Source organism: Triticum urartu, chromosome 1 (genome assembly GCF_003073215.2).
Source record: "Triticum urartu cultivar G1812 chromosome 1, Tu2.1, whole genome shotgun sequence".
In the NCBI taxonomy this organism is placed as follows: domain Eukaryota; kingdom Viridiplantae; phylum Streptophyta; class Magnoliopsida; order Poales; family Poaceae; genus Triticum; species Triticum urartu.
The window spans coordinates 23,940,980-23,957,298 of NC_053022.1; the positions used below are offsets into that span (position 1 = coordinate 23,940,980).

General features: G+C 46.1%; 1 protein-coding gene across 1 annotated transcript; it reads left to right on the top strand.

Moving 5' to 3' along the window:
• The first annotated feature begins 7,303 nt into the window (after positions 1-7,303).
• LOC125543790 (gamma-gliadin-like) lies at positions 7,304-8,411 on the top strand. Its single transcript, XM_048707290.1, has 2 exons — positions 7,304-7,647; positions 7,693-8,411. Exons 1-2 carry the CDS (start codon positions 7,395-7,397, stop codon positions 8,256-8,258), a joined length of 819 nt encoding a protein of 272 aa, XP_048563247.1. The 5' UTR covers positions 7,304-7,394; the 3' UTR covers positions 8,259-8,411.
• Positions 8,412-16,319: the final 7,908 nt, after the last annotated feature.

Sequence of the window (16,319 nt, forward strand, 5' to 3'; positions counted from 1 at the left end):
TTTGCAATCTTTACTTTCCGATCTATATACAACAAAAATATCAAAAATATTTATCTTATTATCTTTATTAGATCTCACTTTTGCGAGTGGCCGTGAAGGGATTGACAACCCATTTATCACGTTGATTGCAAGGTTCTTGATTGTTTGTGCATGTACTAGGTGACTTGCGTGTTATCTCCTACTGGATTGATACCTTGGTTTCTCAAAAACTGAGGGAAATACTTGCGCTACTTTGCTGCATCACCCTTTCCTCTTCAAGGGAAAAACCAACGAATGCTCAAGAGGTAGCATGCCTCTACTTGACTAGCTCGTTAATCAATGATGGTTAAGTTTCCTAACCATAGACATGTGTTTTCATTTGATGAACAAGATCACATTATTAGAGAATGAGGTGATGGACAAGACCCATCCATTAGCTTAGCTTAATGATCGTTTAGTTTTATTGCTATTGCTTTCTTCATGACTTATACATATTCCTCTCACTATGAGATTATGCAACTCCCGAATACCGGAGGAACACCTTGTGTGCTATCAAACGTCACAACGTAACTGGGTGACTATAAAGATGCTCTACAGGTGTCTCCGAAGGTGTTTGTTGGCTTGGCATGGATCAAGATTAGGATTTGTCACTCCGAGTATCCACTACAACAAAAACAACCATGTAAGGTCGCTTTTTCTGGGACGCTATTTATATTCGTATCTATGTCCAGGACACTAGCATGCTAAAGACGCTTCCTGAGACGTTTACATAAGCATCCCAATCTTATTTTTAGAATGATGGATTTATAATATTTTTAATTAACTTAGAGGCGATTTCTGAGACGATTAGTTAGGCTCACGTGATATTTGATGCTCGCAAATTCATTATTTTACCGCTTAAAGACTTCCCGTGGCTTTTCTGATTTTATTTTGCTAGTAAGATACTCCGTGTAATCCTCCCACACCCCGTCTTTCCAATTTCCACCTCCCACAGAAATCCCAGTCTGCGCCGCCACCAAAGCCTATCCCCCGCGGCAGTTCTCGGCCCGGCTCTGCCCTCCGACGCCAACTCCACCCTCGGCCGGCGACTTCCCATTCTCCTATGTCGGCATCCTCGCTTGTCGGAGCCCTGCCGGCCGTCGGCGTACTCCCCGTTGCCACGCCGCACCCCTCCCAACTCTCATCGCCACACCGTCCTGCAAGATGGGATCCGCCATGTCAAGAAGGTGCTCCCTCGAATCCCATCTCCTCTACAGTTTTTAAATTAAATCAATCAATGCAGCTTCTTAGTTGAGACATCCCACGCCTCTATCTCGATTGGTTGGTTCTCAACTGAATTTCAAAATTTGGACCGACCACTATCAATCACAGATGTGATCCTGATGCATCAGATCTCATGAAGCAAATCTCGATGGTGGGGTGGCCTGTAGGTTGACAATTTTTTGTTTTGCATCTCCCTCTAAAGCTTACTAATTTCGTTTGTTCCTTTTTAGGGGGAGAAGGAGCGAATACATTAATCAGGTGCAGGATCGAATGACTGGCCATTAAGTAGACTACATTTACTCTCTGTGGGAGAGTTCCAGTTTAATTTGCAACTCCAACATGATTCGTACGTTCATTGTTTGGTGATGTATAGTTTTAGCTTCCAGAAACTAGCATCACTTTTGCCTAGTACTTCCGAAGCAAAATGACATATCTATGTGGGTTTTTACTTTATTGGTTCTGGCTTCACATGACTTCGTGCGACTGACAAGGCATATTTTTTGGTCCACCACTAATGGCTAGTGTGATTATTTTCATGGATTTTTGCTTACTTTAGCTCGGTAGATGCTTAGTATTTGTCTTAATTGTACCATTTTGGGAAGTGTTTATGCATCTTAATTAAGCATGAGTAAGATCAGAACAAGCCAAGTTATGTACATTTTGAAAAAGATTCAAACTAGATATAGTTTTCCACTCAGTTTGATCCAGTACACCTGGTCAGGCAAATTGTGGTTCGCCAAGCTATCTGATATAACCTTGAAACATTCTGATTTTACACAAGTCAGCTAGGGCATAGGGAAATGCACGTTAGTATCTGACAATGGAGGATGCGAGTCACTGTTGAATCAACAAATTGACCAGATCAACACCCTGTTACACACAACTGCCCTATACCAAACCCCTCAAAGAAACAAAAAAAAAGTTGTATCTCTCTCCCCAGATACGGCGCATCCATGGCTCCTGACGGGGATAACTTCCGACATTGATACATCCCAGACATTTGGGTGATGCCGCTCGCTACCAACCAAAGTCCCCCCCTGCCCCCATCGGACGATGCAGCCGATACCACTACCTTGCAGCCATAGATTGATTCCTTCCTGCGCTGGCAGGCTAGATGTTCAAGGAGTAGCGGATGTGCAGCCATGTGTCCATCGTCTCCCATGGAAGGCACCTGGTACAGTGGTACCCCATGATCCTCCTTCCAATTGATTTTTTTATTGTCAATTTGTGTTTGCCCCCAAACATGTTTTTCCTTCTTCAATAAGTACAACTCCTATGAGTGATTGATCAGAGCTCTAATTTCGGGTGTTGGTTGAGTTCACCTTGTTATGTATCAGAATGAATGATGGGATTCATGTTTTTGTACATATCACAGAGGATCTAGTATGATAATATTAATACTTATACATAGTATTACCTCACCTTCCATACCATTGTCCACTTGTTTTGTGCTACTATCCAATGGGGGCACGTTTATTTTGTTGCCATGTGACGTAAGAGTATAATATACTTCTGATATCTCCGAGAGTGTATATAAAGACTATAGATTTTGTAGTATGTTAAGGTGATCAAAGTTTCTCTGTGTTACCTTTATACATGACAACAGATTATAATTCTTTGAAATTTATGTGGGCTATGACCAAACAAAACATTGTAATTTCTTTCTGACAGCAGTTTAGCTGGTCAATTTTATACAGATTGTCATACTATCAAACTGATGTGGGCTTTAACCAAACAACATACAGTATTTTTTTCTGTCCGCACATTAACTGGTCATTTTTATACAGATTATAATATTGTCAAATCGACATGAGCTATAACCAAACATCACTGTGATTTCTTGATGTCAGCAAACAGCTAGTAAGTTTTTTATTGCATTGACACTATCATATGAGACAATGTTTTCTTACTGTTTTGCAGATATCCGAGGATTTAACATTATGGAAATGTTCAGCAGATGATCTTTTGCAAGTGAAAAGAATACATTTTTATAAGGAGCAATCAATGTGGGACCAATACAAGGTGTGTCATTTATCCATGTTCCAATCTTTTCTGCTGACAAAGATGATTCAGAATAATGCAGTCGTCATCTGTTTGACAGATAAGCTGCATTATCCCTAGATCAGCTGGCTCAAACTTCTTTGTTGTGTCATCCCCACTAGTGTAGAGTTTCTATTGGTCGGAAGATTACTAGTGTCAACAGGCATAACCAGTCAATCCTAAGAAATCTTAGTTCAATAGAGAAGAAACACATAAATTATAACTATTCTTTGTGAAATCAATGTATATTTCTTATTTAAATTATCTAGCTCTGCTTCTCTATATTTCCCTGCACCTTTTCTGATGCTAATGTGCTCTTATTGCAGGATTTAGAGGACAAAACTAATTGTATGGACAGATTATAACAGGTTTTATATCGGAAATAATCTTGAAACGTGCAAGGGAAATCTTCACATTTTTCCAGAAGCCATATCCATAAAAGCTGCGAAGGCCGTCAAGCTGATGTACCAAGCTAGATATAGAATTTTTAGATAGATTTCCACTAAGAATTTCCATTTTTTTCTCAAATTGGTTTCAACTTTCAGATAGTTAGAATTAGAATTAGAACTTTATTTTCTAGTGAAATACACATTATTGTATGAATGTACAGTTTACTTGTAAAGTATCAATACCCTTTGTAATAAAAATAGTTGTAATGGCCTGCACATTGCTACTTGTTTTGCGGTTGTGATTATGAGAAACTTTTTCAGTTATGAGAATGTGATGATTGCAATGCAACAGTGATGTTGAATAATGCCTACACAACTACATTATTTGATGATCTGCATGTGCAGCAGGGCATGGTAAAGAAATCCAATTCAAAATAATGAAATACAACAATGTACGACATCATACAGGCATGTCTAGCAGAACGTATGTATTTTTTTAGAAACGTTTTTGAGCATGCCTATAAAGCATCTCAAGTCATGTAGACATGCTTTTGAACGTCCTTATATAGCATCTCATGTCATGTAGACACGCTCTTGAGCGTCCTTATATAACGTCTCATGTCATGTAGACACGCCTATCAAGTGTGTCTAAATGTTTGAGACGGTTCATGTGGAGACGCTCGAAGGACGCTTTACTAAAACGACTCTACAATTGGCTAGAGATGAAATACCAAGTCACTAGCTATGTAATTGACGTCTCTACTGGCAGCTTTTGCTGTATTGATCGAAGAGGTATCTCTGGGCCCTCTCGGTAATGCACATCACTATAAGCCTTGCAAGCAATGTGACTAATGAGTTAGTTACGGGATGATACATTATGGAACGAGTAAAGAGACTTGCCGGTAATGAGATTGAACTAGGTATGATAATACCGACGATCGAATCTCGGTCAAGTAACATATCGATGATAAAGGGAATAACGTATGTTGTTATTGCGTTTTAACCGATAAAAGATCTTCATAGAATATGTAGGAACCAATATGAGAATCCAGGTTCCGCAGTTGGTTATTGACCGGAGATGTGTGTCGGTCATGTCTACATAGTTCTCGAACTCATAGGGTCCGCACGCTTAACGTTCGATGATGATTTGTATTATGAGTTATGTATTTTGGTGACCAAAGTTTGTTTGGAGTCCAGGATGAGATCACGGACATGATGAGGAGTCTTTAAATGGTCGAGAGGTAAAGATTCATATATTGGAAGATAGTATTCGGACATCAGAATGGTTTCGAATGGTTCGGGTATTTTTTCGGAGTACCGAGGGGTTACCGGACACCCCCCCCCCCCCCCCCGGGGGGGAAGTATTGGGCCTAGATGGGCCTTAGTGGAGAGAGAGGAGGGCCGCAAGGGGTGGCCCCCCCCATGGCAGTCAAATTGGACTAGGAGGGGGCGGCGCCCCCCTTTCCCTCTCCCTCTCCCACTCCTTCCTTTTCCCCTCCGATGAAGAAAGGAAAAGGGGGGGGGCGAATCCTACTAGGAGTAGAGTCCTAATAGGACTCCCCCCCATGGCGCGCCCTTCCTGGCCGGCCGCCTCCTCCTCCCCTCCTTTATATCCGGTGGCAGGGGGCACCCCATAGCACATCAGTTGTTCTCTTAGCCGTGTGCAGTGCCGCCCTCCACAGTTTACTCCTTCAGTCATAGCGTCGTAGTGCTTAGGCGAAGCCCTGCACGGATCACATCACCATCACTGTCGTGCTGACAGAACTCTCCCTCGACCCTTTGCTGGATCAAGAGTTCGAGGGACGTCATCGAGCTGAACGTGTGCTGAACTCGGAGGTGTCGTACGTTCGGTACTTGATCGGTTGGATCACGAAGACGTTCGAATACATCAACCGCGTTAACCTAACGCTTCCGCTTTTGGTCTATGAGGGTACGTAGACACACTCTCCCCCTCTCGTTGTTATGCATCTCCTAGATAGATCTTGCGTGATCGTAGTAAATTTTTTGAAATTACATGCTACGTTCCCCAACACTATCACCCTCTCGTTGCTATGCATCTCATAGATAGATCTTGCGTGAGCGTAGGAAATTTTTTGAAATTGCATGCTATGTTTCCCAACACTTGGACCAAGTTATGCACGTGGCTCTCAGCCGTGGCATCCAACAATTGGAAAGCCCGTATGCTTCCGATATCCTGGGCAAAGTTTTTGATGGCAAATCCCTTAGGGGGACTCCCTCATTACTTCTCATAGGTAAAGCCACCAACTTTCGAAATCACAAGGCCGGTGTCAGGTACGGCGTGGCCAAACCGGCACCTCTTGTATCTTTCGCATATTCTTTTGCCATTGGTCAGTTCAAAGTGTTTGATCTCATCGAATTTTCTCCAATGTTGATGTAGGAATGGTGTGCCTAGCCCAGGACGAGCGGATGGTTGAGATGGCCTGGATGTTGTCCGAGCATAGGGCCCAGGCCACACCCCATAGCAAACGCGTGAGGGGGGCATCTTCTTGGCCGTTGGACAAGGTGGCAGGGGTGATGTCGATGCCGTCAGACATAGTGGAATGAGTGCTAGTGCCGAATCCAACAGCAAGGGCCACACCATGCTCACTCTAGTAGCTCCGTGTTCATATCGCGTGCTCCCGTGGAGGGAACGTCCTTGGTGGGGGGCAAGCGAGAAAAATGACTAAGGTCACACCAAGACCCGGCAACATGTAGGTTCCTATTTCACCCCCCCCCCACACACACACACACACGCACACCCTCAAATAAAAATGTGAATCATTTGAAACATGTTAAAACTTGAGTGTAGTTTCTGATTTTGGAAAAATATGCTCACAAGCTCAGGAGTCAACTGTCGATACTATGTAATTAAACAAACAAGAAGATTGACTTGATGAGCAATTTTACCACCTCTTCTTGCTTGCTTTTTTTACTAAATGCATCAAATGTTACAAAATAGTAGATAAAAACTTAGTTCAATAAATTAATCAATTGAAGCCAGAACAAACCTTCAAATGTACTTGAATCAATTAAGAAGTGTAAAGCCAGTACTAATCTAATATTTATTAATAACTTGCACGAAATTACAACCCTTGACATTGAAAGGGAATATGATGAGTCATGTGTTGATAACGTGTACACCATTACTACACTTGACATAAAAGGAGAATTTGATGAGTCATGTATTGAGAACGTGTACAACATTACTATCAGCTTGTTGATCTTACCATCCTACTATACAACACTACAAGTTAGTTTAAAAAAGAACAAGAGTCCAGAACGAACATAAGAGTACTAGCTTGATCTATCTGAACAACATGTCACGCTACGAAGATTTGGTTTATTTCTAATAACTTGTACAACATGACAAACTTAGATCCAAAAGGAATGCAATCCAGATAATTGTTTGACAAGTAAAGTGAGTAGGATGAGTCATTGCATTATGATGTTTCTCACTTAGATAATGTAAATAAAGAACTTGGCAACTTTGATGATCACTCCAAAATTGTGTTTGTATGTAGTGCCACCAAACACAACAAACCAGATAATCAGTTCGATAAGCATTGAATCACTTTTAAAAAGGAAAGCAATAATGAAAAGAAACCTAACCATGGTAGCTATAAAAGAGCCTGCAATATGTAGGCTCCATACCATCATCCATCCTTCACACAACTAGAGCACAATCATCAAATCCAAGTAAGTAATAGTTGACACAAATTCACCATGAAGACCTTACTCATCCTCACAATCTTTGCAGCGGCTCTAACCATCGCCACCGCCAATATACAGGTCGACCCTAGCGGCCAAGTACAATGGCCACAACAACAACCATTCCCCCAGCCCCAACCATTCTCCCAGCAACCACAACAAGTGTTTCCCCAACCCCAACAAACATTCCCCCTTCAACCACAGCAAGTATTTCCCCAACCACAACAACCACAACAACAATTTCCCCAGCCCCAGCAACCACAACAACCATTTCCCCAGCCCCAACAACCCCAACTACCATTTCCCCAACAACCATTCCCCCAGCCTCAACAACCCCAACAACCATTTCCCCAGTCACAGCAACCACAACAACCTTTTCCCCAGCCCCAACAACAATTCCCGCAGCCCCAACAACCGCAACAATCATTCCCCCAGCAGCAACAACCGTTGATTCAGCCATATCTACAACAACAGATGAACCCCTGCAAGAATTACCTCTTGCAGCAATGCAACCCCGTGTCATTAGTGTCGTCCCTCGTGTCAATGATCTTGCCACGAAGTGATTGCCAGGTGATGCAGCAACAATGTTGCCAACAACTAGCACAGATTCCTCGTCAGCTCCAGTGCACAGCCATCCATAGCGTGGTGCATGCCATCATCATGCAGCAAGAACAACAAGGCATACAGATCCTGCGACCACTGTTTCAGCTTGTCCAGGGACAGGGCATCATCCAACCTCAACAACCAGCTCAATATGAGGTGATCAGGTCATTGGTATTGAGAACCCTTCCAAACATGTGCAACGTGTATGTCCGACCTGACTGCTCCACCATCAACGCACCATTTGCCAGCATAGTTGCCGGCATTGGTGGCCAATGAAAATTGCTAATAGGTAGATGGATCATCGTTGCTTAGCTGATGCACCAATGGTTGTAACGATGACAAATAAAATGGCATGCACCATCATGTGTGACCCCGACCGGTGCTAGTTCAAGCTTGGGAATAAAAGACAAACAAAGTTCTTGTTTGCTAGCATTGCTTGTCACTATTTCATTCACTTTTTTAATTATTTCGATGTTCATCCCTAACCGCAACCCTAGACTTACACATCAATAGCTAGCTGCTTGTGCTGGCAGGTTACTATTTAATCTATCGATTAATGGTCGACCTATTAATCCAGTTAACAGGTCGATTGACATATTAGTTACTGCTCCCAGGCTGACCGAGTAGCTATCAGTTTCCGAGTTCCTGGATATCGCACACAATAATAATTCAACGTATTTCAATGTCTAGAAGTAAATGTGCCATTTTAGCACCAAAACAAGCGCTTGAATAGAAACACTTCATCCTCTAAATGTTAATATGGCTAATTTTGCATTGGTGCAATTTTGAGTTTGGTGGCATCAAAGCATTTTTCAAAAGCAATTCTTTAGGGGACTCCAAAGAGGTGAAAATCAAACTAAAGTTGCCACATGGTAAAAGATAAACCATGTTATGAGCAAGAGCAAATATTGAGTCACAATAGCAAGCGCCAAACATGCAATTAGACTCTTGATATGGTTTCAGAGATGGAAACAATTTACAGATGACAAACAAAGCTTAAGTATCATTTGTTCTAACTAGCACAGTGGCCCGCTCGATGCGCGGGCTAGAAATTTATATTATTTTGCGCATGAAAAATCTCATTTGAAACCCAGAAATCTCACATGAGTTATAATATTTTGACGGAAAAATCGGTTGTAAAAAATCTATAATGTCATTAGTCATACGAATACCGATTATAAAATTTGACAATATCATTTAGTTGCTGAGAACAAACATTCTCATATTATATTTCTCTAATTAAAAATAAATTTCATTTTTTTGTGCAGACTAATAATCTTGTTCAATTCATTTGAACTGTTTTCGAAAGAGGAACATCCATAAAATGTGCTTGTGAATATTTAGTCAACCATGTGGAGGAGTTATATTAATTGTCACTGAAGACTTGGGGAATTTGATGAATCAAGTATCTACCTGAGTTGCAGGTGCACTGAGTTCATAGTTGGCAGCCCTGCACCGGGAGGCACAACCATGGTCTTGTCCTACGTGGTTTCCTGACTGTGGCATAGACATATAGAGACCAAGCGTTTTATGACTGTATAAAAGAAATAGAGACTCCAATCGAAAGAAAGTCATCTGCTAGCTATTATAGGGGTAGGTACGAACGGAACTAGCTCGATCAGCTGGTCGTGTGCATGCTGCAAGTCATCTTGTCCGACGAGGCTGATGTGCATGCATCAAATATTTGTTTACCTGAAAATTACTATATGCATGACGCTGAAACTTCCAATGTGCAGAAAGGATTAGCCCATAAATCAGAAACTTCCAGTGTGCATGAGGATTAGCCCATCGATTAATTTATGTAATCTGCTGACCTGCTGATGTTAAGTTGTGGTGCGGCTGTTTCCGTCTAGCCGCAGGAATCAAGCAAGGAAGGAACGTATACTTGCGCGTACAACTCGACAGATGCCTAGATTGATCAGCTGGCCGTGTGCATGCTGCAAGTCATCTTGTCCGATGAGGCTGATGTGCATGCATCAAATATTTGTTTACCTGAAAATTACTACGTGCTTGAAGCTGAAACTTCCATGTGCAGGAAGGATTAGCCCATAAATCTGAAACCTCCAGTGTGCATGAGGATTATGTCATCAATTAATTTATGTAATCTGTTGGCACGCTGATGTTAAGCTGTGGTGCGTCTGTTTCCTTCCGGCTGCAAGAATCAAGTAAGCAAGGTACGTATACTTGCGCATACAACTCGTCGGATGCCTCCGGCCATGGCCAAAAGCATTGGTGAGTATTTTCCGAGACATAGAGCCTCGCTATCACGAACAGTCATGGGACCACGGCAGCAATATGAGAGGATGGGTAGGGTTTCTTCTTTGTAAGTCTTTTTACCGTGTTCTTTTCGTTGGTATGGTGCGGGAGCGCCCGTGGGAATAAATGAAAATTGATGGTCCAGATCTAATTACAGTGATGACCTATAAAATTGAATGATCGAATGTTTATATTTTCAGTTTTTTTTCTTCCACCCGCAAAAAAAAGAATGTTTATATTTTTTGTGTAATTTTGTAACATAATTCTCTTTTTTTAGTTAACCCATAATTTACTTTTAGTGTATAAAAAGATAGATTTAGGTGTGATATATGACCCTCCGGAACGGCTAGTTCTATATCTGGTCCTTTTATTATCTATTTAATGATAGTGGTCCACCAAATCAACGGTTAGATGTTTCTAATTATTGTAGGATTTTCTAGCATATTCTCTGTTTTTTGGTAACCCGTTAATTCGTTTTTATATATAATATATTGATTGTAGAAATTTCTTTTACTTGTAGAATAACTCAGTTGTTATCTCTTTAAACCTGCATTGTGATATTGACTTCTCAATCTACGAACACAAAGCAAATATTACATTTACAGTTATGGACTCCAAACATATCTGAAATCATTCCGTGTAGAAGTTCCTTAGAAGGATATGTTCTGAATCAAGGAAATATTGAACAAATCTAGATTCGAAGATTGCAGAAGGAACAACTGAAATGGGGGAAAACTGGAGCGCCTTATCCAGCCTCCTCTCTACATAGACATGGTCTTTTACATCTTAGGCCCCCAACTGTTACATGTTCACACATTTATATAACTCAATAGGATATAATAGTTTTGAGCTAAACAAATTTACTATTGTGCTCGTGTCTTGCATAGTTAAAGCTGAAAATCAACCTAACTACTGGAAAGTTTGAAAGACAAGTATGGGAAACAAATAGTAAGATATATATTTGACTAGAATGTTGACCAAATAACCCAGAGCAAACTACTAAAACTAAGCAAAAGAATATATTCTACCTTATACGAACTGTAATAATGATAAAACTATGATTTTTTTCGACAAATCTGTAGCACAGAACAAATACAAATTCAAACAAATCAGCCACAGATCCCTGAGCCCATCCAAAAATTAATGTGAGTGAAAACTGAAAGAAGTCTTAACCCGATTAGACCCAAATGATCTATGTTCCAACAACTAATGCTAGTTGAAACTACAACACAAATGGTGTATGTTCTACTATCTATGTTTATAAATATAAGACATTTGGCGGCTTAAATTGAACTGCCAAAACGACCTATATTATGGAACGGAGGGCGTACCAAGTATATTCTCCAGTCCAAATTTGTTCACGTAAAGTGCATCTCTAACTGATCCCCTAAAAAAATAGAGGTGTAATCGGCCGAGTAAAACATTAGTGGAGTAAACTAGGATCCACTAAGTTTTGGCCGCACCTAACAACTCTCCTAAATTTAGCGGAGTAATATTTTCTTGTGAAATTTATTTCATTTTCAGCCACCGAAATAAACTCCATTATTTTTTTATTTCATAGAATGATATCTTAAGAGCAACTTCAGTCGGAGATTACTAATTTGACCCCTCTAACGTCCGCGGTGAGCGGGCGTGTCCGTTTTGACTCCCCATATTTGCTGCCAAATAACCACACCCCTCTAATTTTCCTCTTATTTTCAGTCATTTTGTCGAGAACATTGTGTGCGAGTAGGCGGGGCACGTACGAGGCCAGCGGCTGGGAAACCCGCGGCTGTGTCAGGCAGACCTCGACGGCTCTGGCTTCGGCGATCACCGGAGATTAACACGAGAGTGGGTGCGAGAGAGGGAGAGAGTCTTTGCGTTGCGAACTGCTTGCAGCTTTTCTGTTTCTGCTCTTTATTCAGAGTTTGCAACTGAATTACAAGAAAACGCGGAGCTAGTGCGAGTAGTGGACGTCGCCATCCCAGCGCCCCTCGCACTTTGCCCACCATGGAGCCTTGACCATGCACTCGTGCCATCCCACGATCGGGTCAGGGCGCCGCTAAAGACTCTAACCAAAACCGAGTCGTAGCTCGGGCTTATCTGACGAAACTGAAACTACTGACGAAACTGAAACTATCGACACCTAAAACCCTAAACCTGAACATTGAAGTTTACCCAACAATCACCCCCTAAACTGAACGTTCAGGGCATTGCCTCGATCATGCCGATGCTTGAGCGTAGCTGCTGCAGTCGAACGCGACCAAGGGGCTTGGTGAGCATGTCTGCAAGCTGAAACTCTGTTGCCACATACTTGAGTTCAATCTTCTTTGTCTCCACGCAATCTCTAATGAAATGATACCTGAGCTCGATGTTCTTCGATCTATCGTGCATCAGAGGATTCTTTGCAAGGGAGATTGCGGATTTGTTGTCGACCTTGAGCCTCACTGTCTTCTCTTTCTCTTCTCTGAACTCGCCGAGCAGGTGCGTGAGCCAGATTCCCTGACAGGCTGCTATGGTTGCTGCGACGTACTCTGAGTCGCAGCTGGAGAGTGCCACAATCTTCTGCTTCTGCGACTGCCAGGTTATGACTCCTCCTCCGAGCAAGAACAGGGTGCCGGAGGTGCTCTTGCGTGTGTCCACATCGCCGCCAAGGTCACTGTCGTTGTACCTAGTGAGTTCAGGCTCACCATCTCCTCTGTCGTACTTGCAGCCCAGGTGCAGAGTGCCAGCGATGTACCTAAAGATGTGCTTGACGGCGGTGCGGTGTTCTTCAGTTGGCGCCTCCATGAAGCGCGAAATGTACCCAACCGAGAAGGTCAGGTCAGGGTGCGTGTGCACCAGATAGCGCAGGCTGCCGACGACGCTGCGGTACTCCGTCGCATCCACTGGCGGCGTCGTGCTCTCCTTTGATAGCTTGAAGCGGGGCTCCATGGGGATGTGACAGGGCTTGCAGCCAGCCATGCCACTCTTCTCTAGGAGCTTCCGTGCGTACGCGCTCTGAGTAATGACGATGCCATCCTCTGTCTGCTTCACTTCAATTCGGAGATAGAAACTTAGCAGACCCAGATCAGACATCTTCAACAGCTTCTGCATCTCTCCTTTGAACTTGATGATCTCTTCTGTGTCGGATCCGGTGATCACCAGGTCGTCCACGTACACGCCCACGATGAGGCGTGTGGTCGCCGTGCCCCGCGCGTACACCATGTGCTCTGACGGACAGCGCGTGAACCCCAGCTTGCTTAAACAAGTGTCCAGCTTGGTGTTCCACGCTCTGGGATCCTGCTTCAGACCGTACAAGGCCTTGTTCAGGCGCAGGACGAGATGCTCCTTGCCGGCGACGCAAATCCCGGCGGCTGCTGCACATAGACTTTCTCCTGGAGTTCGCCATTCAGGAACGCCGTTTTGACGTCCATGTGATTAAGGGCCTAGCCCGCGTTCGCCGCGAGTGCCAGCAACACCCACACTGACTCGTGACGCACTATTGGAGCGAACACCTCCTCGTAGTCGATGTCGTACTGCTGTACATAGCCCTTCGCCACGAGCCGAGCTTTGTGCTTGAGTACCTCCCCGCGCGCGTCCTTCTTGATCTTGTAGACCCACTTCAAGCCAATGACGCGGTGCCCTGGAGGGAGAGATGTGAGCTGCCATGTTTGATTGTCCTCGATCGAGCTCAACTCTTCGATCATGGCGCCCCGCCTACTTGCTTCTTGGTCTGCCTCAGTAAACGAGCTCGGCTCCTCAGCAGCCAGCAGGTGGAGCTCTTCGTCTGGGTCGTCCGCCGGGCCGAAATCCAGCACGTTCTGCAAGGTGCGAAAATGGTGCTCACGCTCTACGTCGTCTACCGCGTCGAGCACGTTGTCGCTGAACGACGTCGGTGGCGACACCAGCTCCACCCCTCCCGGGCTGACAGACGCTAGAGTGGACGGTGCTGGAGTTGACGATGCTGCAGTTGACGGCGCTGGAGACGCTGGTGGTGTGGTCGAAGGCGAGGTGGCTGCCCCCCCCCCTCATCTGTCGCCCCTGGAGGCTTTCTCACCAGGTGTTCGACCACGAACGTGTCGGCACCGCTGAACGTGTTCACGGCGCTTTCCTCCTTTGCCCAGTCCCAGCGCACCCCCTCGTCGAACACGGCGTCGCGCGTGATGTGCACGCGCCCAGTTGTTGGGTCATAGGCTATGTAGCCCTTTGTGTCGTGCTTGTAGCTGACGAAGATCATCGGCCGGCTGCGATCGTCGAGTTTCTTCAGTCCAGGGCGCGTGTCCTTCACATGCACTACACACCCAAAAGTGCACAGGTAATGCATGTTCGGCTTGCGTCCATGCCATGCCTCAAATGGCATCACGCTGTCCAGGCTTTTGGTGGGCGCGCGGTTCAGCACGAACCCCGCCATCGTGACCGCTTCGCCCCATAACTTGCCGGGGACGTGCTTGGCCTTCAGCAGACTCCGGGCCATGCCCACCACCGTGACGTTTCGGCGCTCCACCACACCGTTCTGCTGTGGTGAGTAATGGGGCGTTGAGGTGGCGGCTGACGCCCAGCTCGGCGCAGTACGCCGTGAAAGAGCCGGACGTGAACTCTCCGCCGCGGTCCGTTTGCAGCGTCCGCAGCTTGCGCCCTGATTCAGACTCCGCGTGAGCTTGCGCGCGCTTGATCGCCGCTGCGGCCTCGTCCTTTGTTGCGAGCAGTACGAGCCACATGAACCTTGTGGCATCGTCCACCAGCAGGAGGAAGTATTTCTTCTCGCTCGGTGTTGTCGGCGAGATTGGCCCGCAGAGGTCGTTGTGCACGAGCTCCAGCCGCTCCTGTGCGCGGTGCTTGGCCTGGTGTGCGAACGCGGAGCGCTGCTGCTTGCCCGCCAGACACGCATCGTAGAGTTGGTCCACATGCTCGACCACGAGCATGCCGTGCACCATGTCCTGGCGTGCTAGCTTGCACAGGGCATCGAAGTTGAGATGCTCGTAGCGCGCGTGGCAGGTCCACGCCGTGTCGCCGCCGCTATGCGCTGCAAGACACATGATCTGCTTGATCCGTAACGCAACAGAGTACAAATGATCTGGTGCTCTCTGTACGTTGGCGAGGAGGCGACCCTCCCGGTCGCGCACGCTTAGGACGCCGTCCTGGATCAGCACCTGGCAGCCGCTCTCGTCGAGCTGGTCCAGGCTGATTATCTGGGAGCGCAGCCGCGGGATGTAATACACCCAGTGATCGGGCGGTGCTCGCCGGTCTTGCACGCCAGCAGGATGGTTCCCCGACCGAGATGTTGACGGCAGAGCCGTCGCCAAACTTGACGATGCCGGTGACGGCCGTGTCGAGCTCGGCGAAGACGGCGCGATCGCCGGTCACGAGGTGGACCGGCGTGGCTTCCGTGCCGACGGAGTTGTGGTCGGAGAGCCTGCAGGTTTGGGCCATCAGCAGGCTCTGCTCCTCGTCCTCGCCGCCAGCCTGGACGAGATTCGCCTGCTCCTTGAGCCGGGCCTTGCACTCACGCGCCCAGTGCCCCACCTGCTTGCAGTAGCGGCAGATGTCTTTGGACTTGTCCCCGCTGCTGGTGCTGCGGCCGCCGTTCTAGCCACGACCGCCGCGTCCGCGCCCACGCCCTCTGCCGCGCCCACGGCCACGGTCGTTGCTGCCGGACGATCCGTCCCCTTCTCGCAGCTTCAGGCACGCGAACCACTCCTCCTCCGTGAAGAGCAGTTTGCCACCACCGCCATCACCCTCGGAGGGAGTGTCGTACAGATCGTACCTCTCCTCGGCGACCTTCAGCCGCCCGATGAGCTCCTCAAGCGCCAGAGTGTTGAGGTCGACCAGCGTCTGGATCACACACGCCATCTGCGAGTAGGCCTTGGGAACGACCGAGAGGAACTTGCGGACGACGGCGGGCTCGCCAATCTTGTCACCAAGCAGCTCAAGCTGAGTTACCAGAGAAGATAGGCGCCTACCGAAGTCGTCGATGCTCTCGCCGTCGTTGAACTTGATCGCCTCGTCCTGGCGGCGCAGAGACGTCGCCTTGGTCTCATGAACGCGCGCCACACCCAGCCGCATTGTCTTGATCGTGCCCCAGGCGTCCTTCGCCGTGGGCTTGACGGTGAGCGTGGACAC